At 36.5% G+C, this 25,793-nt stretch overlaps 3 protein-coding genes and 1 long non-coding RNA gene across 6 annotated transcripts in view; 1 reads left to right on the top strand and 3 right to left on the bottom strand.

The window, feature by feature from the left end:
- Window positions 1-4,170, bottom strand: part of LOC126822672 (E3 ubiquitin-protein ligase TRIM9) — a 187,868-nt gene extending 183,698 nt beyond the window's left edge. The window contains exon 1 of the mRNA XM_050551677.2: window positions 3,052-4,170. Within this exon, the coding sequence (XP_050407634.1) occupies window positions 3,052-4,011 (960 nt within the window). The 5' untranslated portion in view covers window positions 4,012-4,170. The remainder of the gene's footprint in view (window positions 1-3,051) is intronic.
- On the top strand, window positions 3,952-17,942 carry LOC126822682 (L-2-hydroxyglutarate dehydrogenase, mitochondrial). The gene is made up of 9 exons (XM_050551707.2): window positions 3,952-4,093; window positions 8,109-8,236; window positions 8,582-8,733; window positions 10,704-10,835; window positions 11,493-11,687; window positions 12,707-12,874; window positions 13,954-14,111; window positions 14,746-14,877; window positions 15,243-17,942. The coding sequence occupies exons 1-9, from the start codon at window positions 3,963-3,965 to the stop codon at window positions 15,436-15,438; spliced, it is 1,392 nt and encodes a 463-aa protein (XP_050407664.1). The 5' UTR covers window positions 3,952-3,962; the 3' UTR covers window positions 15,439-17,942.
- Window positions 11,425-12,711, bottom strand: LOC130012852 (uncharacterized). Its single transcript, XR_008788107.1, has 2 exons — window positions 12,490-12,711; window positions 11,425-11,981 (listed from the first exon to the last, which is right to left on the bottom strand). It is a non-coding gene; the product is annotated as an uncharacterized LOC130012852 (long non-coding RNA).
- Window positions 17,943-18,625: 683 nt separating the features above from the next.
- LOC126822674 (THUMP domain-containing protein 2) lies at window positions 18,626-25,699 on the bottom strand. 3 transcript variants are annotated; one of them, XM_056100843.1, is made up of 10 exons: window positions 25,471-25,699; window positions 24,575-24,719; window positions 23,455-23,717; window positions 22,544-22,621; window positions 22,335-22,387; window positions 21,964-22,051; window positions 21,108-21,179; window positions 20,860-20,968; window positions 20,065-20,185; window positions 18,626-19,527 (listed from the first exon to the last, which is right to left on the bottom strand). In XM_056100843.1, the coding sequence occupies exons 3-10, from the start codon at window positions 23,566-23,568 to the stop codon at window positions 18,672-18,674; spliced, it is 1,491 nt and encodes a 496-aa protein (XP_055956818.1). In that variant the 5' UTR covers window positions 23,569-23,717; window positions 24,575-24,719; window positions 25,471-25,699; the 3' UTR covers window positions 18,626-18,671. The 3 variants fall into 3 exon arrangements, with proteins under 3 accessions (XP_055956818.1, XP_050407644.2, XP_050407645.2); XM_050551687.2 differs by having other exon boundaries at window positions 25,497-25,699; XM_050551688.2 differs by lacking the exon at window positions 22,335-22,387 and having other exon boundaries at window positions 25,497-25,699.
- Between the last annotated feature and the right edge of the window lie 94 nt (window positions 25,700-25,793).

Here is a 25,793-nt window from a genome sequence, read left to right as displayed (position 1 = left end):
TGTATATCTCAATGACCACGCCCATTTTATCTTCTATCCTTCAGGGTATTGATTAATAAATAGCCACCTAAACTTGTTCCACTGTATTTTATATCTTTAATATGTATCTAACTACTATGATGTGTTACTGTATTTTTAGCCCTATGTTTTAATTACACAATTTCCTGGATTATGATTTTTCATTAGAACATCAAAATTCTTTACACTGTGTTTTCAATCTTCTTTACAAATCCAAAGATCCTTAACACCCAAAACAATCTATGTTAGTCTCGTAATGACCTAGTTTGTGTTGAGTGTACATTAAACCCCATTTCTCTCTCAAATCAATGAACAACAGCCCTGGATGAATTACCAATAGGCCATATTTTTATTATCTGGTAGTTATTGCATATACCATAGCTCAGCTGCCTCAGTGAGTTTATTGTGATATATAACCCGATAACAGCTAGCATCTACACCACCCTGTATCAATCATTTATGATCCTATTAAAAACTGATCAATCATGGGTTATATTTGATATTGCACACTTGCATCTATGAATAATATTGATAACTTGTTTAAATATTACCTCTCTTCAAAACATCCAGTCTGTTGCATTATGCAAAACTATCTGTGGTATATCTAATATACCATGCTTTCTATCATGCCATGCATCAAAATACTGAATATTGCATGTTTAAACCACAATTCTGTGCATTATTGTAAAACCCTGTCATATTTTTCATACTGTGGTGGTTTATCAAAGAAATCATATTGTAAAATTATCTGTGGTATATCTAATATACCACAATTTATATTTGCCTTTTCTCAAAATTACCTATCAGATTTTTCATGAAATCATATGCACCTGTATTTTGAGTAAAGAAGTTTGAAACCATGTTAAAGATATTATTAACAAATAATATAACGCTACAGAGGATTGAACATCCCCTCAAATCCAGCCATTACTTTGATTACACTTTTTTTGTCATCTTTTTCTTCTGGGCTACTATTTATTTGTTGTATGTGGTGTGGTTTTCCTGAATATACTAATTAAGTATAACCTGTATCTTTAAAAAAGGGATTTCTAAGAAATTGTGTTTAAAGTTTAATAATAATGTGTTAATGTATTAAAGAGTGAGGAAAAGGGGTTCAAAAACTCAGTTTGCTTGCAATTCACCAAATGCTGAATTCATTAGGCCAATTTTCTTTATTACCGACAGCGAGAGAAAAAAACCCCCAAAAAACGAATAGCGTATGTGAGAAAGTATGAAGTTTAATGTTTCATCCATTTCTATCTACAATGTAATATTTTGTGTTAAAGAGATTAGAGTCTTAGCAGCATGCCACAGATCCCTGTATTACAGCTAACGGTTTTAGAAGCTATTTAAGTCGACAGCTTTCAGCTCTAGGATAACACACAGCTGAATATCCAATACATCAGCCATAGCTAGTCAGTTACATTGTACATGTAAAAATATGGTGCATGCAATTCTCCAGATACAGTACTACTCATACACTGGCACACAGCCCTCCTAATCTTTTCTACTTCCAACAACATAATCAATTCTTTCCCATTATAGAATAGAATTTCGATATTGTTCCAAACTTCTTGTCAGGATCCATGTACTGGTGTATTAGAAAGCATTTTTAATTGGTTCTGTACCCTTAGTGTTTGTAGTTGTGTTTTTAAATTAATTCACTGCCTACTCTGCTTATGATTGTATTGTTGCTCTTATGTGAATAAGGGTAGACCTATTATTGTTTTGTTGCCCTGTGTATGTGAATGAGGGTAGACCTATTATTGTTTTGTTGCCCTGTGTACATGTATGTAAGGATAGGCCTATTATTTTATTGTTGCCCTGTGCATGTAAGGTTAGGCCTATTATTTATTGTTTTGTTGCCCTGTGTATGTAAGGGTAGATCTATGATTGTATGGTTGCCCTGTGCATGTAAGGATATGTCTATGAAGGTATTGTTGCCCTGTGTATGTAAGGATATGCCTATGATTGTATTGTAAGTTGCCCTGTGCATGTAAGGTTAGGCCTATTATTGTATTGTTGCCCTGTACAATTTGGGGGGGGGGGGGGTAGGCCTATTATAGTAAATAGCATATTAGGTACATAAGTGCATGGTTGGGAGTAAAATTGATCGAGTGTTTGCCTGTTAATTATTTATTTAATAACTCTGAATTATTAATCAATTAATCAGTTATCTCGTTAACAGAGCTGTCAATCAACCCTGATCTATTTTAGACAGGTGATTATAGAGATTAAAAGAACAAAATAATTTTCACTCAATTCATTCCTTTCATTCATCCAGCCATTTCATGGTGGTAATTTTTTTTTATCTTGTTTTAGATAATTTTCATTTGTCTTTTCATATTTCTAGTTCTTGATGGTTCATTCATTCATTTATTCATTCATTCATTCAAGGGGTTTCATTCCTTCTCAAATTCCACAATCTCTCCATTGTTATTTTTCTTTGGTCTATCCTATATAAATAAAGCTTGCCTATTTTGTTATTCATCCATTCATTCATCCATTCATTTCTTCATTTATCCATTCATTTCTTCATTTATCCATTCATTTCTTCATTTATCTATTCATTTCTTCATTTATCCATTCATTTCTTCATTCATTCATCTATCCATCCATTCATTAATCCATTCATTCATCCATTTATTTCTTCATTCATCCATTCATGTCTTCATTCATCCATTCATGTCTTCATTCATCCATTTATTTCTTCATTCATCCATCCATTTCATTATGTGGTCATTCATTCCTTCCCTCATTCCTTTATTCATCCATTCATTTCTTCATTCATCCATTCATTTCTTCATTCATCCATTCATTTCTTCATTAATCCATTCATTTCTTCTTTCATCCATTCATTTCTTCATTCATCCATTCATTTCTTCATTCATCCATTCATTTCTTCATTCATCTATCCAATCTTTCCATTCCTGTTACATCTATGCCAATGCTATATTAGGAAGGTTAGTGTGCTATTCATTCACCCATTCATTCATCCACTCCATCTCTCCTATGTATAAAATATAGGCTTACCTTCTGTGCTTTACACATCGCACTAAGAGACTGTACATCATGATTTATATGGCGACCATCCTGAGAACATACATAACAAACGGGTATTTTACATCCCACGCAAAACATACTCAATAATTCTTCTGAATGTTCTTTACATTTAGCTTCCTTTCTTTTCCTTTTTGATTGTAGAATATTTTTGCCTTGGGTCGGGTCCACTAGATTGTGTTTAGCCAGGGAACCCCGAGAAGGGTGACAATTATCGCGACATGTATCACAATAAAAGACCTCACATTGTTCGCACATTGCTGTCGCAATATCGGCCCCATTAACGCACAATTCGCATTTAATTTCCAGCTTTTTCGGTTGTTTGTTTTGAGTATATTTCTCCACTATTGCCTCCAGGACCTTATTTGTTGGTAGAGACAGGGCCCCGAAATCATCCAATAGTACAATCTTATTACACACGGGGCACCGCAATCCGTAGGGGCAGCTCTGAAGGGCCGAGGAGGTGAATATATTTGACACACTCGGTGTTCCCAGATAACTATTTGGTCGACTATTACACACGACTCCACTGTCCGCTTCACTGACCATACTTAATTTGTCAATTTCTGGATAATTATCCGCATCCTGGATAACGGGACCATTTGCTTGACCCTCGTCGGATACGGGATGAGGAACCAAACTCTGTGAGGGTTCCTGTCCCGCAACCGCGCATGCAGTACAAATAGAATGTGTACACGGAAGCAAAAGCGGTTTGCAGTACCATCTCCGACATACCGGGCATTTTAATTCCTCCTCCATAGCAGATCCTGAAGAATTCCGTTTTTCTGGAGTTTTCGCACCGTTCAAAGAAGCCGGTTCACTGAGCGAGCGACTAGGTAATCTCGCTGAGAGTGAGAATCTCGCGGTGTTAAAATTGGAGAGCAATGGCTTCATCGGCAAGTGTGTTTCGACTGCTCCGTCCTTCGATTCCATCTTTGCGATCAGTTAGGCCTGATTACAACAAAGTATCGGCATGTTCCACACAAATATACTCCAAGAACACGTTCACAAACAGGTAATGCACACGCTAATACACTAACCTCATGTCAACTCGACAAAAACTCGAGTGGCAAGCAAGTTCACATTATTTCTACATTGCAGCCGGTGTAGGATTTCCCGCGATTTGATTGGCTGAGCGATTGTCTCGTATTGTTGACAAACAGTGGCACGTTCTACCAGGGGGCGGAGCTTGTGGTTCTCCCTCGTCTAAAAGTGTCCAATTCCACTTGTCAGTCTAATTAAGATGTTATTAAAAACAAAGTTTAAACGTCACGTATAATACTTTAACCTTATCAATTGATATAAAATGGCTTCTGTTTTTGTCAGTTTGTAAACTTCTCTAGATATAAGTACATTCATAAATAAATATAAAGCTTGTCATCTAAAGTTTGTCATCAGCTGACTATCTGGGTTTTTTTTTCCTTTGTCTAAAAAGTAAATATTGGGTTTTTATAAACCAATATTTATTTACCTGTGTTAAAAACCACTTTTTGACGACACAAATGTTGACATGTGTCGGAAATTTTTTTTTATGAGAGGTAAATCTGCCATTTACTATCTTATTGCTTATAATGGCTTGATCTTTTTATTTAGATAATTTCAAACTTTTATGATTTGTTTAATCTGAAGTTTTAAGAGAGCTTGAAAAACATATTCTTATCTTATTTAATGAATAATATTGTTTGAAACAACTTAAGATATTTATTGCCTGGTGGACTGAGGTTTTTGTCAAAAAGGTTAGAAATGTGAGAGAGAGAGAGGAATGTGGTTTAACGTCCACTCGACACAAAACTAGGTCATTTCGGGGCTAACATGGTTCAATTTTATTTCAATAATTCGCTTAGGCATAGGGATCTTTAGCAGTGGGAGGGAACCAGAGGACCCGGAGAAAACCCACAATGTTGGACAGGCGATCCTACTCCTTGTCGTGTACAACCAGGGAATCGAAACCACGCCAGTTGACAAAATGACAGACCTTATGATACAGTGTGCATGCGCTAACCATTCAGCCATCTAAACCCCCGGCTAGAAATGTGCTAACTGGTCCTGCTGGGGTTAGATTTATATATGTTGGTAGCCGAAACCATGGACCTTATAATACATTATAAAGTCCATGCTGAAACATCCTACAGAGAGTAGCCAGCCTATTTAGGGTCGATGGGTCTACAGAGGTCTTGAGTATTTAAAACTAGGGATTATAGCAAATTATATCCTTCAAATTGGGATAAAATTAACACAGTAATTAATGGGAAATGAAATGAAATGAGGTTTAACGTCCTACTGTTCTGCTCCGACTGGGTTAATGAAGACGGGCATACACCATACAGTGTGCTATGAGGGAAATTTTGCCCGGGCAGCGGCACTATGGCCTACTCTTATATCAAATTCCAACTGTCAAGGGTTCTTTTACGTGAACACCAATGTGTACACGGAACCCTGGTTATACATATACCAAACGTACATAATATGATGATATGTGTTTTAATATTTCTGCATATTATATTACAATATAAAGTCCCTTTATATATAGCATATGCTACAGCCCAATGCTATCTCAATCAGCCCTGGGTTCTCCATAGCGACAAAAACCCCTAATCACTAAAATTTTTAGCAAATTCCCTTTACATTATCTAGTTTTAAACTATTATAGTGAGAACTCCCAGCTCTTTATCTAATCTCCCATAATGTATCTTTAAACCAAGTAGAATTGCATATAGTCCATAAAATGCACGATTGGTATTGTCGTCCCATCTTCATTAGCCCAGGTTAGGAGCAGAACACTGAGAACAGTAGGACGTTAAACCCCATTTCATTTTGGTATTGTCGACTTAACGTTATGATTTGTAAAGTTGGAACAGTGAAATGTGAAAATTGTACGCCCATATACCTTGAGGAAATTATTTTTTCCTGTTTACATCTCATTTCATCAAAGCTGCTTTTGTTTGAAATTTTGGCTTCATACAGGAAACTTAAGCACCCACATTAAAAATTTTAATAGTTTTATCCAACCCTTAGATTATTTATTAAATAAATATCGAGAAGTTAATGAAAGAAATGAAAAAATAAAATCTCGAGAAAGTAATGGAACCAGATAGAGATGTATTCATTTCTATTTTATTATTTATTTTCAATATAAATAAAACAAGATATTAGGATAAGACGGCCTGCGAGAGATTTTCGAAGACAAGTGAGTTTTTATAAGAAATACGATCGTGGATGTTTTAGCGAGATAAAGTTAAGAAAAGTACAATAATTGTGGGTAATTTTATTTATTTTGTCGTGTAGAAGTTATGCGATGTAATCAGATATTACGATGTAGTAATGTAAAGTTAGTTTTAATGGCCGGTATGAAGTATGACGATGAAAGATTTCATGTCTACGTGTATCTATATCCCCCCCCCACTCATTACATATCATATTTTAGGGTTTATCTTGTATCTGCAATGGAAAGTTATAACTCAAAAACAATCTTTTGTGGCAAAAGTTGTAAATTGACTTAGGGTGTAGATTAACATCCACTTTCACCAAACAGTGATCACTGAAAAAAATCCTTTTAATTTTATAATGGTGAAAGAGAGACAAAGAGAGAAATGGGGTTAAAAGACCACTCAACAAAAACTGGGTTATTTCGGGACTAACCTATGGTTCAATTTTATTTCAATAATTCGCTTGCGCGTAGGGGTCTTTAGCAGGGGGAGGAAACAAGAGGATTCGGAGAAAACCCATGAGGTTGGACAGGGGCCCCTACTCCTTGTCACGTACAACCAGGGAATCAAAACCACGCCAGTTGACTCAAAAGATAAAACCCTTATTTAATGATTACGGAATTCTAATATCACATTAACTCTGGGATAATCTTGCACAGGGGGAGGATCAATCTAGTGCACTTGGTCAGGTAAGCCACGGACCTGGCAAAGAAAAACGTTGATATGCAGGGATGAAAACCCAGGTCCCGTATCTGTCGTAGGTGCAATGTGCATGTTGGCAGCTTGTGTATCCCCAATGGTCTGATTCCGTTCTACTCGGCCATACCCTGGGTTCATCCATGGGGGAGACACATATTTAAATTATCTACCCTTGATCGCAGCTTGATTCTAGGAACCAATCAAAAAACAGATTAAAAACCAGTCTTAGCCCCATTGTTTATGTTCACAATAATATGGCGGGTTATTCACTCGATATGAGACGTTTACACAATAATATGGCGGGTTATTCACTCGATTATCAGACGTTTACACAATAATATGGCGGGTTATTCACTCGATTATCAGACGTTTACACAATAATATGGCGGGTTATTCACTCGATTATCAGACGTTTACAAGAAATTTAATATAAGAGAAGCGACGTGCACACAAAAAGATGTCCTAAAACAACTTTTGGATGGGGAAAATGTTTTATGTCAGTTTTTATGTATTTAACAAACTTTTTGATTGGTAGATAAAAATAGCACAATCATCAAGGGCAGATAATTTGAATATGTGTCTCCCTCATTGATGAACCCAGGGTTTTTTGAAGGGGAACAGAAGGAGACCACTAGGGATTTCGAGGATGGCATGTTGGTAGAATGTTACAGAATCCTATCAGTGAGTAGGTTGTAGTGTTGCTGCCTTGGTAGAATTAACCTCGTAGCACACTGTCTTGACATCTTCAATAATCTAGTTGGTACCGTAAAGTTAGTCGATAAAGCCATCTCATTTCATACCAAGTAATAGAATATACCCACAAATTGCACAGAGTTGATGTCTGAAGGGAATGGGGTTTAACGTCCTACTGTTCTGCTCTGACTGGGCTAATGAAGACGGGCATTCACTATACAGTGTGCTATGAGGGAAATTTTAGCCGGCCAGCTCTAATATCGAATTCCATCTGCCAAGGGATCTTTTACGTGTCCTCCACCCTGCACCACTGACAAGGAGAAACCACGCCGGAAAATCCTGATGAAGTTTCTCAGCCAACACCGGGAGCGAGCCCATGACCAATTCTAAATGAAAGTCAACTGGACTAGAGATATTATTTTAACATTTCAGTGCCACCAGTGGTAATTATGATATAGTTATTGTTGGTGGGGGTATTGTTGGTATGGCAACAGCTAGAGAATTAATAACCAGACATCCTAATTTAACCTTTGCTGTGGTGGAGAAAGAGGATACACTGGGTATGTACAACTTGTCAATAAGACCGGAAGAGTTATCTCCCATATTAAGAGAGAAACAGAGAGAGAGAGAGAGTGAGAGAGAGACATTACGATGAGCAGAAGTGCCACTGTGCGGGCAAAATTCTCCCTTTTTGCAATACACAGGTTACCAGATAATCTTAAATAATAATATTGTGTTAGACCTTATGTTGACATGGCGTTAAACTCAATTCTATTCTGTCTCAGAAAAACAGGTTTTTTTTCCTTGCAGCATTAAACTGAATAATTTTGCTGGAGTGATATTAAAACTCATTTCCATTCCATTGCATTCTGTCTGAGAGAAACCATTTTGTTTTTCGTTTTCAGCTTTCCACCAGAGTGGACGAAACAGTGGAGTAATACATGCGGGCATGTATTATACACCCGGATCGTTAAAAGCTAAATTATGTGTCGAGGGATTAAATTTGGCGTATGAATACTGTGATAAACATAATGTACCATATAATAAATGCGGAAAGGTGAGTTGGAACTATTTTTATACATCCACAAAGGAGCTATGGTGGCTCACATTCTGAACATCTGAGACACGCTACCTGCGGAGAAGTATCTCAGACACAGTCAATAGCCATGATATCCGTATCACGTGATCTACACATCACAGGTCATGACATTGACGTCAATGGGTCATGAGGTCAACATTGTAAACAATAGGTTTATCTTCAGCATTGTGTCCGTTGCACCCATAAAAACTATATAATTCGTACAGTCCCAACATGTTCTCTCTTCTTCCAATGATTTTTCACAAAAATAACATCAACAACTCATAGAATTGACGTTGTCTTCAATGACAGCGTCTGCAAGGGTTGTTCATAGAGGCCGCCATATTGCACTATTTTGTGCGTCGGTCGGGTCTATTTCAGATATACACAATCAATTCTGTTGATGTTTTTAGCGTTGAGATTGACTAATAGTTAATGTGTTTCAGTTCTAAAACAAATTTTATTATTTTAAACTTTAACGCAAATTTAGAAAATAGCCAAATTCTGGCTGGGATTACTGAGCAAAATGGCCATTCACTGTATACGTGCGAAAAAAAAGCTAGCCACCAATTAATTTTCGTACGTTAGTTACGTACGGGTGGCTCAGTGAGTGAGGTACTGCGTTACGATCAAGATGTCGTTTCGTCCTTGTCAGTGGTGGAAGGTTAAGGGCCTGGCAAGGAACTGTGTCTATTTATTAGGAGAGAGAGAGAGAAATGGGGTTTAACGTCCACTCGAAACAAACTAGGTCATTCCGGGACCAACACATGGTTTAATTTTATTTTAATGATTCGCTTGTGCATAGGGGTCTTTAGCAGTGGGAGGAGGAAACCGGAGGACCCGGAGAAAACCCACAAGGTTGGCTGGTGACCCTACTCCTTGTCACGTACAACCAGGGATTCGAATATTTATTAGGATGGTGTGAAAAAAAACGAGATCATGTCAGTGTACACTTTGGCCTGCACGAAGAGAAACTCTTGACAGTTGAAATTCAAAATAAAAGTCCTGTTTCCTACTGACTTGGTTGTGGGGAATTCCCATTTGGCTGACTGAGTAAAGGTGTATGGATTCAATGAATGAGGCCGCAGGTTTGATTCTCAACAGTGGCATCCCAGGGGCGGATCCAGCTACATAAATTTTTTTGTAAATCAGTACTTTTTATGAGAAAAGTTTCTTGGGCCGTGTGCTTTATCCTTTATCGTCAGATGTGGGACAGGATGGGCACTCAAAGCACGGAGATAATGATATAGACATTATGTGATATCTCAATTAATGCTTTGCATCCATGAAATTGAATGAAAAAGTCATTGTATTAATTCATAATAAAAATTGACATCAAACGAAGTGTTGAATTTCTCTGTTTAAAATTCTCAATGTGTATGTATATACGCCAAAATGACCATAGAGACCATGCGGGAAGGGGGGGGGATACATTGTCTCAGGAAACTGGCAAACCCCCTCCTGCAAAAATTCCTGTGTCCGGTGTTGTCTTGTGTTGTTTATATGTAATCCTACTGACTTGGTCATTGGGAATTCCCTTTGGTTCACTGAGTAGATCAATCTGATAAAACACAGATCCTATTTCATTTCGTTTTTATACTTCAAAATTTAGTTTTACTTGTCATTACTACACTAGGATCTGGAAGAGTTGTTATCATCGACGTGTTCTCAATGATGTGAGCTATTAGCCAATTAGCTATTACGGCGAGCCTTAGGTGTGTTTTGCATGAAACTGTGGGTAATCCAACCCTGATTGATTAATCAATGTCTGACGTCATAGGGTCAAAAGCCACTCGTATGACCTCTGATGCGACCTATCGTCACAACCCGTCAGATCTTCATGTAGTGTAGGCCATCGAAAGTATAAAAAAAACAAAACGAAAAATAGATCTGTATTTTAATCAGATTGTGAGTAGATGTATATGGTAAACATTTATTTATTTTTGTAGCTAATAGTGGCTGTAACTCCTGATGAAATTCCTAGATTAGATAAATTATATGAAAGAGGTTTAGAAAATGGTGTTAAAGATTTAAAAATGGTTGGACCTGATGAAATAAAAAATATTGAACCCAATTGTGTGGTAAGTTTTTTTGTTTTTTTTATTAAATTATTTAATTAGCCTACCATTCACACAAATACTTTTTTTTTTAGATGGTTTTATATCAGTGGGAGCCAACCCAATATGTTGAGCTGTCAGATGATCTAGAGAGCTGATTATAGACTTGTCAATAAATATCTAATTGATGGGGGGATCACGTGGCTAAGTGGGTAAGACGCTGGCTCGCTAGCCTGGAGGTCGGGTGTTTGATCCCTGCATTGGTCGAGAAAGTTCATCCAGATTTTCCGGCGTGGTTTCCCCCTGTCAGTGATGCAGGATGGAGGGCCTGACAAGGACAGCTGTCTAGTCCTTCAGATGAGATGAAAAACCGAGGTCCCGTGTATACATTGGAATGCACGTAAAAGATCCCTTGGCAGTTGGAATTCGATATAAGAGTAGGCGATAGTGCCGCTGCCCGGGCAAAATTTCCCTCATAGCACGCTGTATGGCGTATGCCCGTCTTCATTAGCCCAGCATAGGAGCAGAACAGTAGGACGTTAAACTCCATTTCATTTCATTTTCTAATTGATGGTATATATATATTTGAAGCCAGAAAAACACAAAAGGAAAATTTAGGTTTTGTATAATATCTCTTTAAAAGTTGTTTATGAAATTATCAATACTTTTTTTTTTTTTCAGGGATTAAAAGCCATACACTCCCCTCATACTGGTATAGTTGATTGGGGTGTTGTTACGAAACATTACGGTGAATCGTTTAAAAACCACGGAGGTCAAATCTACACTAATTTCGAGGCATCAAAGTTCGGCACTGTAAAAGAAAGTGGTGATAATACTAGTCTAGATTATCCAGTTACTATAACAGGAGGACAGCAGGTAATCAAAGGTTTAGATGTTAATCTTGTTGGGAGTCGCAGTGGCTCAGTGAGTAGAACATCAGCTCGCTAGACCTGGGGGTCCCGTGTTCGAACCTGTGTTGGCCGAGAAAGCTCATCAGGATTTTTTGGGGTGGTGCCACCTGGTCAGTGGTGCAGAACAGATGGCCTGGCATAACGTATAGATGTTCGGATTTGGCGAAAAACATGTACACATTGGTGTGCACGTAAAAGATCCCTTGGCAGTTGAAATTCAATATAAGAGTAGACTGTAGTTCCCCCATAGCTTCTCAAACTGTAAATAGAAAGATACAAATATTATTATCCTTTGTAAGGGGCCAAAAAATGTCATGGTTTAAACATTTGCAGTCATCTTTAAGGCCAAAGGATGGCTTTTGAGGGAGAAAGAGAAGAAGAGGGTTGAGAGCGATGGGGTTTAACGACCAATCGACACTAACAAGGTCATTTCGGGACTAACATATGGTTCAATTGTATTTCAATAATTTTCTTGCGCGTAGGGGTCTTTAGTAGTGGGAGGAAACAGGCTGAACCGGAGAAAACTCACGAGGTTGGACAGGCGACCCGACTCCTTGTCATGTACAAGCGGGGAATCAAAACATGCCACTTGGCTCAATGACAGACCTGATGCAACGAGCCTGTGTTAACCATTCGGCCACCTGTCCCCCCCTCCCCCGTATGGCGTTAACCATTCGGCCACCTGTCCCCCCCTCCCCTGTATGACATTAGAATTTTAAGTCTGTTGTTGTCCTTCTCATCTTTGATAATTAAATTAATTTGCTTACCTCAAAATTACTGTAAGAAATGTGTTGATATGACAAGAAAAACTTTTATTTTTCTTGAGAAAACCACCTCGACAATTGCTGTACCCGCCGGCATCTCTTTCTTGATCCAGTATTCACACAGATGTATCAGCCTGTCCAGCTTTAGTCAACCTGATAAGGGATTGTTGCCGTCCCTCTTCTCGTATCGTGTTATATGTTAATTTTTTTTTGTGTTTAGAGTCAGCAAGTCAACTGTAAATATGTTGTAACATGTGCAGGATTACAAGCAGACCGAATAGCAGAGAAATCAGGTTGTAATCCGGAGCCTAAAGTAGTTCCGTTCCGTGGAGAATATTTAATGTTGAAACCTGAGAAGAGTAATCTTGTTCGTGGCAATATCTATCCAGTAAGTACACATACATTGTTTTAAATTAGGACCAGTATGTTGTGTAATTAGAGATTTTGACTCCAGTGAAAGCTGAAATGTTTAATATATATAAATGATTAATCCGGGTAAATGATTTATCATGGTGTGGGTAAATGATTAATTTGGGTAAATGAATAATTTAGGTACAGGATAATCAACGTAGGTGAATGATTACAATGGTTAAATGATTAATTTAGGTATAGGCAAATGATATGATTATTATGGGTACCTGAGTAAATGATTATCATGAGTAAATGATTATCATGGGTAAATGGTTAATTTAGGTATGGGCAAATGATTATCATGGGTAAATGGTTTATGTGAGTAAATGATTATTTTAGGTATGAGAAAATGATTAATGCATGTATTAGTAAATGGTTAATTGAGGCATTGATAAATGATTAATGTGGGTAAATGATTAGTCTGGGTACAGCGAAACAGTGTGGGTATCTGATTCATCTGGTAAATGATTAATCCTGGAAATGATTAATTTTGGTAAATAATGAATCTAGGAATGGGAAACAAATGTGGGAAATGAAATGAAATGGGGTTTAACGTCCTACTGTTCTGCTCCTATACTGGGCTAATGAAAACAGGAATACGCCATACAGTGTGCTATGAGAGAAATTTTGCCCGGGCAGCGGCACTATCGCCTACTCTATCGAATTCCAACTGCCAAGGGGTCTTTTACGTGCATTCCAATGTATACACGGGACCTCGGTTTTTCGTCTCATCAGTCCTGCATCACTGACAAGGGGAAACCACGCCGGAAAATCGGGATGAACTTTCTCGGCCAATGCAGGGATCGAACACCCAACCTCCAGGCTAGCGAGCCAGCGTCTTACCCACTTGATCTCCCAACAAATGTGGGTAAATGATTTATCTTGTAAATGATTGAAAGCAGATAATGGAAATAATGAACTTATAATAGAACAGAAGCATAAAATATCTCCCTAACCCTAGTATCCTGTCCTTAGATTTATACTACTATCTTTAATCTTACAGAAATTTGACGTACATCCACATGAATTAATTATGTTGTTTTTTTTTCTCGGCAGGTCCCAGATCCAAGATTTCCATTTCTCGGTATTCATTTTACACCACGTATGGATGGAAGTGTGTGGTTAGGTCCTAATGCTGTTTTAGCGTTTAAAAGAGAAGGATATTCCTACACTGATTTTAGTATAAAAGATTTATATGATGCCTTGGCTTTTAGGTGAGTTACTCAGGTTTTAAAATATTTTACGTGAGTTACTCGGGTTTTAAAATATTTTAACAACAAATAATTTGATGCACATTCAGGTCACTAAATTGGCTGAAGTATCAAATAATTTTTACATTGACAAACATAACTTCTTTCTAAAAACGCCGTACCACAAATGAAGAGCCCCCGGGGAAGAACGATCTAAGTCACATTTTCAACGAACCCCAGTTAATGGCGGTATCGGGTAGCAAATTGTATAAGCTTTCCGTGGAACAATCAATTTCCGGTAAAAACAATCGGGGTCACATCAAACCAAGGCCCTTCTGAAATGGCCTGCTGGACAAATACAAGTCCATCGTATTTATTTGACCTTAAATTGGCTGAAAGACAAAAATGTAACTTAGATCTTTCTTCCCCTGGACTCTTCAAATATTCTAACAGAACACAGGAACTGTAAGGGAACACTTTCCCTCATGGAATCTAGCATGGTGTATATCTTCATTGGCTGTAATAAAGCCCATTGCATTGCATTTTACCAGAAAAAATATTTAAGTCATTAGAAATTTGAATTTAAACATCCCGATTTCAAATCCTGATCAAATTATCTTCCTCTAGTGTTGAAAACCAATTGTATGTTTTCTTTCAGGGGTTTAAGAAAATTAGCCTTTCGTCATTTATTTTATGGTATGGGTGAAATGTATAATGGTATATTTTATGGTGCTCAAGTTAAAAAACTACAGAAATACGTTCCTAGTTTAAACAGAGCGGATGTTATAAAGTGAGTCACATGTTCAACTCTTCAAGGTTTGGCTCATAACAATGACCTAGAGTCCTATGACTGTGACCTAGAGTCCCTTAACTATGACGTAGAGTCTCATAAATATGACCCAGAGTCCTATAAATATGACCCGGAGTCTATAAATATGACCTAGAGTCCTATAAATATGACCTGGAGTCCTAAAATATGACCTGGAGTCCTATAAATATGACATAAGAGTCCTATAACAATGACCTAGAGTCTCATAAATAAGACCTAGAGTTCTATAAATATGACTGAGTCCTATATATAAGACCAATTGTATTTGTAGAGTTTGTTAAATAAGACCTTTTGCCTTGATTTCAGTGTTTATTTTTTAATTTCAGGGGTCCAACAGGAGTACGAGCCCAGGCGTTAGATAGAGAGGGTAACTTGGTAGAAGATTTTGTGTTTGATAGCGGAGAGGGTGATATAGGAACTCGTATTTTACACATTCGTAACGCTCCATCTCCCGCGGCAACATCTTCATTATCAATAGCCAAAATGGTGGCTGATAAAGCTCAACAACAGTTTTCTTTATGATGATTGGACGAAATCAATAGGAAGACATTTTGTGGGATTTATCGGGAAGGTATTTCGGCCAGTCTCCGAACCTTATATCCATATAAACATCAGATTATTTTGTATACATAAATATCATGTAACGACTGGATGACAGGGTAATAATTGTATATCGTGTCATCATCTATAGGGTAAATGATTAAAAATAGAAGGTAAAATAAAGCTAAATGATGATGAGAATAAGATAGGATTTATTTTTATAAAATGCAATTGATGAATATAAACATATAAAATTTCAAGAATGAATGACAGTGTAATTTTTGTATATCATGTCATAATTTATAGAGCAAGTGATTTAGAAAAGATTGCATAATAAAGTTAAATGATGATAAGATAGAATCAGTTTTTAATAATATGCAATTACTGAAATGAAATGAAATGGGGGTTTAATGTCCTACTGTTCTGCTCCGACTGGGCTAATGAAGACGGGCATACGCCATACAGTGTGCTATGAGGGAAATTTTGTCCGGGCAGTGGCACCATGGCCTACTCTTTTAAGGGATCTTTTACGCACATGCCAATGAATACACAGAACCTATGTTTTTCGTCCCATCCGAACGACTAGACAGCTGTCTTTGTCAGGCCCTCTGTCCTGCACCACTGACAAGGGAATGCAATTAATGAATTATCCATAAACATTTGAAGCCCTCCAAAAATATTCTTGATTGAAATTATGATAAAAATAAGATTTAATTTATTTTAAGGTATTGACGTTGAATAAAAATAACAGGCTATTTTTTTTATGTTTATATCTCAACTCCAAATAGGGCAAATTGTGTTACAGGCAGCATCGGCTACAGGTGTTTCATAACAAATCTTATTTACATTACAGGCTACAGGTCAGTGATGGGATTTCAAAATTTTACTTGTCGGACATTTTACCGAAAATAAAGGGGCATAACTCTTATCGTTATTTAAGCAGACGAATTCGTACCACAATTAAAAGTCACATGTCAAAATATTCAAATCCCGTACGTAATAAAAATAGGTGAACCTCGCTATTTTTCATATTTAATTCCCGTACAGTATTAAATTCATACCACAATTAAAAACCACATGTCAACAAAATATTCAAATCCCGTACGTAATAAAAATTGGTGACCTCGCTATTTTTCACACTTAATTCCCGTACGGCATTCAAATTTATGTCAGTAAATGTCCTACAAAATTAAGCATTTTCGTGATATGTTGAATGAAAGCTTGCCGATCCTGCTTCGGCATCAAATTCACAACCATAATATTCCTTTAGAATTACGTGTCTTCGTTTATACGGCAGCAAATGAATGTAGAACTTTCGAAATAGTTAAATCACTTGTAAACAGGCACAGCTAACTTCAGCGAAAACCACTCTTTCATAGTCACGACAGAGTGACAGGCATTATAGGCAACACAGCAGAATGATTGACGCCTACAAATACGTTAGAATTTCTGCTCATATAGCTATTGGTAGCACCTCCCCTTTTTGTTATTTTGCTGGGTGCGTACTAGTCTCGGTCACCCAGAAACTAGTCTTCAACATATTCGTAGAATATTTTTCTGGATAATAGAGACTAATAGCCTACGTGACTCATCACACGGCTTCATAGTAAGCACTGCCTAATAATATGTTAAGCAATATTCGTGCCGCGCTCGAGATCAAGGGAAAGTGCCACTGTGGATGAGAATTTCTATATGGATTCTTAAAAGACAGGTACATGTATGTCATAACAAATTAGGTAAAACTAATATTACACAGGCTACAAGTGTGTCATAGCAAATCTTATTTACATTATAGGTAAAACTGATATGGACAAGTATAAAACTGATCAGGGAAAATACCACATTTAAAATTATATCTATATTTTACACAATCGTCTAAAACTGTTCCACTTGTATTGATTACCAACGAATGTAGATCATCTGTTTACTATAGAGAACCTTTCTTAGCCACCTTTTGCAAAGTAATTTATATTTTGAATGGTAATTTATATTTTGAATGGTAATTTATATTTTCGGTCTGGCTTTGATAAATATTCATAATGTTTGAGGTGGAAAGAAATAAACAGACATTTATTAGGGAAATCACCTGTGATAACAGGGTCTTGACCTATAGATGCCTTTCAGCTGGTATAGAAAAAAAATCAAAATGGATCAACCACTTGCAATATTTATATCAGGTGATATGTTAAACTCTTTGTGGTTATAAACATTTCAGATCATCGAAATGTAAGAAAATATGTTATGTACTAAGAAATGTCATTATGGATTGAACATTGAAGGCAATAGGGAATAAATGACTGGTCTTAAATCCAAAAGTTCTTCTGCAATATAACCTTATTTGGGGGGCCATGATGAGTTCTCTACCTTATAAGGAAACCTGCCATAATATATTAATAGTAGATATTGTACTATATATATGTTGATTTTTATATATTGTTATTGATTTATTGATTGTTATTGATTTACCTGATTAAAATTGATTATTACAAATATAATATTGTACTTGATTTAATTACGACATATTGATTCAAAGTGGAAATACAATGAAATGGTGTTTAATTTCTTACTGTTCGGCACTGACTAGGCTATAGAAGACCGGCCTACACCATGCAGTGGGATAATGAAGACAGGCCTACACCATGCACTGTGCTATGAGGGATATTTTGTCTGGACAGGGGCTGTATGGTTTACTGTTTACTTTGAATGGAAGCTGTCAATGGTTCTTTGTTTTACATGCGCACCAACTTTTTCATCCCATCCCATTGATTAGATACTGTTCCTTGTCTGGCGGGGATGTGGATGGTCGAATGGTTAGCACGTGCGCGCTGTATCATAAAGTCTGTCATTGAGTCGACTGGCGTGGTTTGAATCCCCGGTTGTACGTGGCAAGGAGTAGTGTCGCCTGTCCAACCTCGTGGGTTTTCTCCGGGTCCTCCGGTTTCCTCCCACTGCTAAAGACCCCTACGCGCAAGCGAATTATTGAAATAAAATTAAACCATATGTTAGTCCCGAAATGACCTAGTTTGTGTCGAGTGGACGTTAAACCCCATTTCTCTCTCTCTCTCTCAATTCCCTGGGTGTACGTGACAAGGTGAAGGGTCGTCTGTCCAACCTCGTGGGTTTTGTCCGGGTCCTCCGGTTTCCTCCCACTGCTAAAGACCCCTAGAGCTACTTGGGATAAATTGTCTTTTATTAGACCTAAAATACGAAAAATATCAAAGTTTAACCGCAACATTAATATAAGCGTGTGTTTCACCTAACTTTATATAATGATCCTCTACATAATGTAATAACTGGCGATCATTTCTACTTTCACTTTCAGCTATTTCACACTTTGATGTAACATGTTTATCCATGTGTTCTATTTTTGGATCGATGCACTGGCTATCATTTCTACTTTCATTTTTACTTTTGTCAAACCCTTCATCTATTGCACACATTGATGTAATAGCCACATGTTCTTCTTTGTGTTGTATTTTTGTTGCTAAGCAATGGCTATCATTTCTACTTTCATTTTCACTATAATTGTCGTCACAGACGTTTGATGTAATAGACACATGTTTTTCTCTACGTTGTATATCTGGTGCTAAAGATGTACTCGTATAAACAGATTCACTTTTAGAAGGAATAATTACCGGTACTTCACTATTATCAACCAAACTACCGTTTTCACTAGGAATTATAGATGACTTTTCTACAGATGTTTTCAATGAATTGTCGTCAGGCAAGCTTTCTGTAATTGGACGGTGATGTTTAGTCTCCAAAAAATTCCCCACGCAACTTTGAATTTCATTCTTACTAAATATTTCTGGAATATCTTTTTGTATTTTATCGTTATGAGTAGCCACTTGTTGAATGTTCGATATTATTTCGTTGCGGGGTTGTTTTAAATCTTGAATCCCTTTCTTACTAAATGTTTCTGGAATATCTTCTTGTATATTATCACAATGAGTAATGGTGGGTTGAATGTTCGGTACTATATCTTTGTGAGGTTGTTTTAATTTTTGTAAAACGTGAAATCGTAGACGCGAACTCGTCAATAGAACCATTTTACCGCCAACTTTTAAAACCCTGAAAAATTAAAAACTCATATATATTCAATCTGTTTCTGTCTAGTCAAGTGTTATGAATGAAACTATTGTCAATTTGGTTCCTCTGCTAACAAAATGGAATGAAGTGAATTGCCCTGTCAGCTCCTATACGCCATAATCTTGTTACGATCGTCAATTGACAGGGTATTCCCATACTACTTGTATACATTTTTTCTTGTCGGCTAGACTGCCGTCCTGCACCACTGACAAGGAGAGAGAAAGAAATGGGGTTTAACGTCCACTCCACACCAACTAGGTCATTTTGGGATTAACATATGGTTCAATTTTATTTCATTAATTCGCTTGGTGGACGCTGGGGCAAACTAGGTCATTTTGGGACTAACATACGATTCAATTTTATTTCATTAATTCGCTTGCACGTTGGGGTCTTTAGGAGTGGGAGGAAACAGGAGGACCCGAAGAAAACCCACTAGATAGGACAGGCGACTCTTCTCCTTGTCACGTATAAGCGGGGTATAAACCACAACACTTGCATGTGTTAAACATTTTTACTCACCTATAAATTTGCTGTAATAATTTTATATAAAATGTTCTAATTTCTTCGTCTGTTTTATGTTTTTGACCAAATGGAGCATCACACACGATTTTATCAACACTCTCATCTATTAATGGTAGATCTAGAAAAAAAAAACATTTTATCAGCTAATATAATACGACAATATTTCCTTAAACATACATTATGCAAGAGCTAAATCTGTCTATTGCAGGTCTTCCTTTAGGCCTGAAATGTTATATAGATTATTAATTAGACATTAATTAACTTATCCAGACCATAATTAACTCTCGATGGCATTGCTAGTCTGCGATGTTTATTGGATTAGGTTTCCGATTTGCTGTTCGACTTCCATTCATAATTTAATTATTAAATGGATAATCAAGACTAGCTTCTATATCCTACCGACTTTAGTAATGATGATCGAGGCTAGGCGGAAAATTCAATCGCTAAAATCTCAGTTCATAGTGAATCAATTTGACTGAAATTTTCAGCAAATTGCCTTTACAGTATCTAGTTTTTAACTATTATAGTGAGAACTGCCAGCTCTTTATCTAATCTCCCATAATGTATCTTTAAGATTCAAAGATGTTCAGGAAAAAACTGGACATATAATGCGAACTACAGTTTTTCATTAAAACTGCATAAAGGAAGACAGTTGTCTTTTTTTGACATGACTTTTCAATAAATTAGAATCCAAAAAGACATCAGGGTCCCATTCACAAAGTATATATATGTTACACCCAAACCCCATTTGGTTTCTGTTGGCTCCCATCAAGGATACCAGTTTAAACTTACGTAAAGTATCTGTATGTAAAAAGTTGATATCTACTCCAGCATGTTGTTGGTTTAATATAGAATATCGTAATTGTTGTTTGTCTTTATCACATCCTATATATACACCTCCCTATAAATATAATACAGCATTACATCCTATATAACACAGCATTACATCCTATATATACACCTTTCTATAAATATATAACACATTACATCCTATATACACCTCCCTATAAATACCATTACATATAATATCTAATACTTACAGGTTGTAATTTAACAGCTTCTATTAATATCGTAGATTTACCACACATTGGATCAACCACTACATCATTAAACTAAAACAAACAAATTAGTATATTATCAATATATCAATTTGAATTCTAATCAAGTTCTCGACACAAACTAGGTCATTTCGGGACTAACATATGGTTGCTTGTGCGTAGGGGTCTTTAGCAGTGGGAGGAAACCGCACAACCAGGAGAAAACCTACTGAAGTACAGAGTGGTAACATGTATTTAGACAATTAGCCATCTCATAATACATCAATACCACCATCCATGAATTGTATATATATGATAGAATTGGTTAAAAAGATTCTAAATATAAAATTAAAGCACATATAGGAAATGAGTTGATGTAACCGATCGAGTGCATCAACAGGTTTGTCAGACATTTTAATCGTTCTGATACCTTTCTAAATAGGTAAGATTCCCCAAGCAACAAAATTTGACATGACTTTATGAGAATAAGAGTAGTTTTATTCCAGGAAGTGTTTCGAGTGCAACCCAGTATCAAAATAGTATAGTATTAATAATATTTCCCTTGTGTGCGAGGGGTTACGGTGGCTAGGCGGGTAAGACGTTCCCCCTTGTCAGTGATGCACGACGGAGGGCCTGACAAGGACAGCTGTCTAGTCGTTCAGATGGGATGTAGGCCATAGTGCAAAATTTCCCTTATAGCACACTGTATGGCGTATGCCCGTCTTCATTATCCCAGTTCGGAGCAGAACGGGAAGTTAAACCCCATTTTATTTCATTTCTTGTGTGCGATATTATCCTTGATGGAAGGGGACATTAAACCCAAGCTAGTGTAAATAATACATCTATTTTATCACTTTACCTGTATATCGGCCAGGTGAGACATTATCCAAGCTACAGTAGATCGTAAACCATGGTGTAAAATATAACTTCTCTTCGATATCGGTATACTGAAAAAAAAAAAGATGAAATTGCTATTTACAATATTTATAACCATAGTAACCCAGCTCCCGCCTTCTTTACCCCAGTCTGTACAGGTGGATATTAAACCCCATTTCATCTAGAAATAACCAATAGGTCAGGACTCAGATTAATATTCATATTAACTGATCAATAAGGGCAGACAACCAGAGAGATTTGTAAATCAAAAATATTCCTCATCTATCTTATCTTTCAAATTACCATACCAAATTTTAAAAACCATCTGATGACATACATATCTATATATATTACCTTATAACAGGTACACCTGTTACAACAACTTCATCATTCATATGAACTGTTACCTGTAAAATATGGACTGTTATTTATATGGACTGTTATCTGTATAAATGTTTGAATATAAAATTTTTATAAAGCGTCATTTCCAAAAAGCCTTCTCAAAAACACTTAACAATAAACATGTAATTAATAATCTGTTAGAATATAACAAGTATTATTACCTCTAATAATGGTGATGTTAAATCTACTTTCCAACCAGTTATCTTTGTAATATGTTTCCCCAACTCAATATTTACTTCCTACATGTAAAAAATAAAAATATAACAAAACTTTACCAAACTATACAAAGAGGGTAGCAACCCTTTGGGATTAAATCTCATCATTATCCAATCCAATCCGCCTAAAACTTCAAATGTTTTCTAGTCCCAAAGGGCAAAATAAAGGGAACAGTTGCACAATCTCACTGGTCCGGTCACCTCTGTCTTGCGGTTGTGGTTTCGATATCTGGTGTGAGCGTATGTGGCTTGGAGATAGGGGCGCCTTCTCAACCTCATGGGTTTACTCTGTGTCCTCCCACAGAAACGACCCCTGCGAATGCGCTAAGATAACACATTTGGTGGAATCGAACGTTAAACACTAAGAACAACAACAACAATCTCACTTAAGCCTGCAGTGTTTCTGTAAGAATGAAACTAATCGCATCATGAAATATACCTGGGAAGGCTATCCAACACTAGACAGATTTACAATGAAATTTAACCAACTAAAATATATTTTAAAAACGATAAACAATATCTAACACTATATAAAGGGCACCTGTTTCATGGAACTTTAAATCCAACCCTTGACACAAACTTTAATAACAAATTTACCAATTCTTTGAACAGGTGGTTCAGTGAGTGAGGTTCTTTCTCAATAATCAGTATGACTAAACGCCAATCCTGAAATTAGCCGAGATAGTTTCTCAGGATCTTTTAGTCTGAGGGCCCACTTATATATTAGTTAGTTTGCACGTAAAAGATCCCTTGACAATTTGGCGGAAGACCACTACCAGGGCTAAATTTCCATGCAATGGCATTAGCTTAGTTGGTGCATAAAAGTTCAGAATATTTAATCAAGAACGTTGACTAACCTGAGATGTTATTAATCCACATATCTGACCAGAAAGTTTACAACAAATTCGAAAACTTATACTTCCGTCCTCATGTTGCCTGTCTTCATCCAACACAGACGGAGATGATGTCATATGTAATTTACATTTTTTAGGGGCTGGTTCAAGGGAATCTGTTCGTGTTTTCAATCCTCTGTGAAGCTTTGTAAATGTCTGTAAAGATTTTAGAAGTTTGTCTTTCTTCACTAATCTTCTCTTTAACGCATTCAAAAACTGGCCTTTACCTAAAAAAAATCATGAAATCTGGTTTTAGATTGATTTCATTTTTCAAAGCTCCGTTTACTTAAATCTATATCATTAGAGTCTCTCATCCTCACGAGAAATTTTTTTAGAAAATAACTAATTTCTTTCAACGCTTAATCCACACTAATATGTACCCACGGTGGATAAGTGGGTAAGACGCTGGCTCGCTCTCCTGGAAGTCGAATGTTCGATCCCTGCATTGGCCGAGAAAGTTCATCGGGATTTTCCAACGTTATTTCCCCTTGTCAGTGGTGCAGCACGGAGGGCATGACAAGTACAGCTGTCTAGTTGTTCAGATGGGACAAAATACTGAGGTCCCGTGTATACATTGGCGTGCTCATAAAGGATTCCTTGGCAGTTGGAAACTTTAGTTAAGAAAACAAAAGATCACCGATTGATAACCTCCTGGTTTGGATTCAGTGATACTGAAAAGAGGCTCACCTGACTTGTTTACAACGTCGGTAGAATGTTGGGAAAATTGATGTATCATATCTTTGTAAATATTTAACGGAATTTAACCATTTTTGAACTGATATTCATTTGAGAGACTCATCTTTCACAATATAGTCATAAGCAAAGGATTCATAAGCACTCAAGTGATTTTGATTTTTTGTTCGATCCAAATGACATGACACTCTTCCTTGCTCCTGCATTGGAACGTTCTCAAGTTACATCGGAATCGAACCCGGGATGAAGCCTGGACCACCTGGTTAGTAAGACAGCACCCTTTTCATCGAGCCACCGTGGCTCTAAATAGAATTTTAAACAGAATACAATCATATAACTACTAAAGCCCATTGGTAGGCCTACTACTACTAATACATCAGATCTCACTCACCTTTTCCGTACGGTAATCTACTGGTTTTAAAATTATTTATTTTGATGAAAATCCTTTCTATACTTTTTAAATTTAACAGATCATCAAGTTGTATGTCCTGTTCATTTCTAACATCAAAATATATTTTACCATCGGATGTTTTTAACTGTAATATAGAAATATATTTTACCATCAGATATTTTTAACTGTAATATAGAAATATATTTTACCATCAGATATTTTAAAAGGTTATATAGAAAGATAACATAAATAATATATTTTTTATAATCTGATGTTGATAAATAAAAAAAAGTCCTTCTGATTTGCAGTTTGATGGAAAACTGTGAACCATGATTTATTCTAATTTAGCCTATATAGGCCTATTACTTTGACTACAACCAACACAGCTTAGGCCTACTGTCCGACTAGTCTGAGCCATATATAAGGTCTAGTCGGAAACTGCAAATTACTTTGGAAAACAGTCTCTATGACATAATGCCTAGAGGGGTCTTGGCATGATAATGAATATAATAAAATAAGAAAAGGGTGTAAATACTGTAAGGTAAGTAAATTAAAGGGCAATATTGGTGTCAGTCATTATCACATATGTGATAGAACTAATTAAACACGTTCCAAATATAATTTTAACACAGAGATCATTGCTACGATAGCTGAGTAATACAGGTTTCCTGGTCTTTGAAGGAATTATTAGAGAGCAGAAATTTGGCCATGGATCTGTTATTACTCATCACATCAGTCAGTTATATAGAGGGATGACTCGTGTTTTCCTTTGCCGTTCGTCACTTCCGATTCAGGAAACCTGTATTACTCAGCTATCGTAGCAATGATCTCTGTGTTAAAATTATATTTGGAATGTGTTTAACCAGCTCTATCACATATTTTATAATGACAGGCACCAAGATTGTCCTTTAATATTTATTACGTCAACACAATTAAATTTTGTTCTCAATTCTTCTTCCACAAATTTCTCCGTCCCACGACCAGCCGTGCAGATAAATGACAAAGACATCTTTTTTCTTTTTAACATATATAAGCAAAACAGTTCAGGATAATATCATTACTACTTTGCAATTTCCTTAAGAAACTTTTCTGGTTATCTCTGATCTACTTTCGTTTACCAACCAATTCGATCTTCTACGTTGGAGAGCAAAATTAAATAACAAAATGGTTAAAGGGGAATAACTCTATTTAAGAATTCATTATTATATTTTAAACTCGA

This window comes from Patella vulgata, chromosome 5 (genome assembly GCF_932274485.2).
Source record: "Patella vulgata chromosome 5, xgPatVulg1.2, whole genome shotgun sequence".
Lineage (NCBI taxonomy): Eukaryota > Metazoa > Mollusca > Gastropoda > Patellidae > Patella > Patella vulgata.
This window is presented reverse-complemented; position numbering and strand designations above follow the sequence as displayed.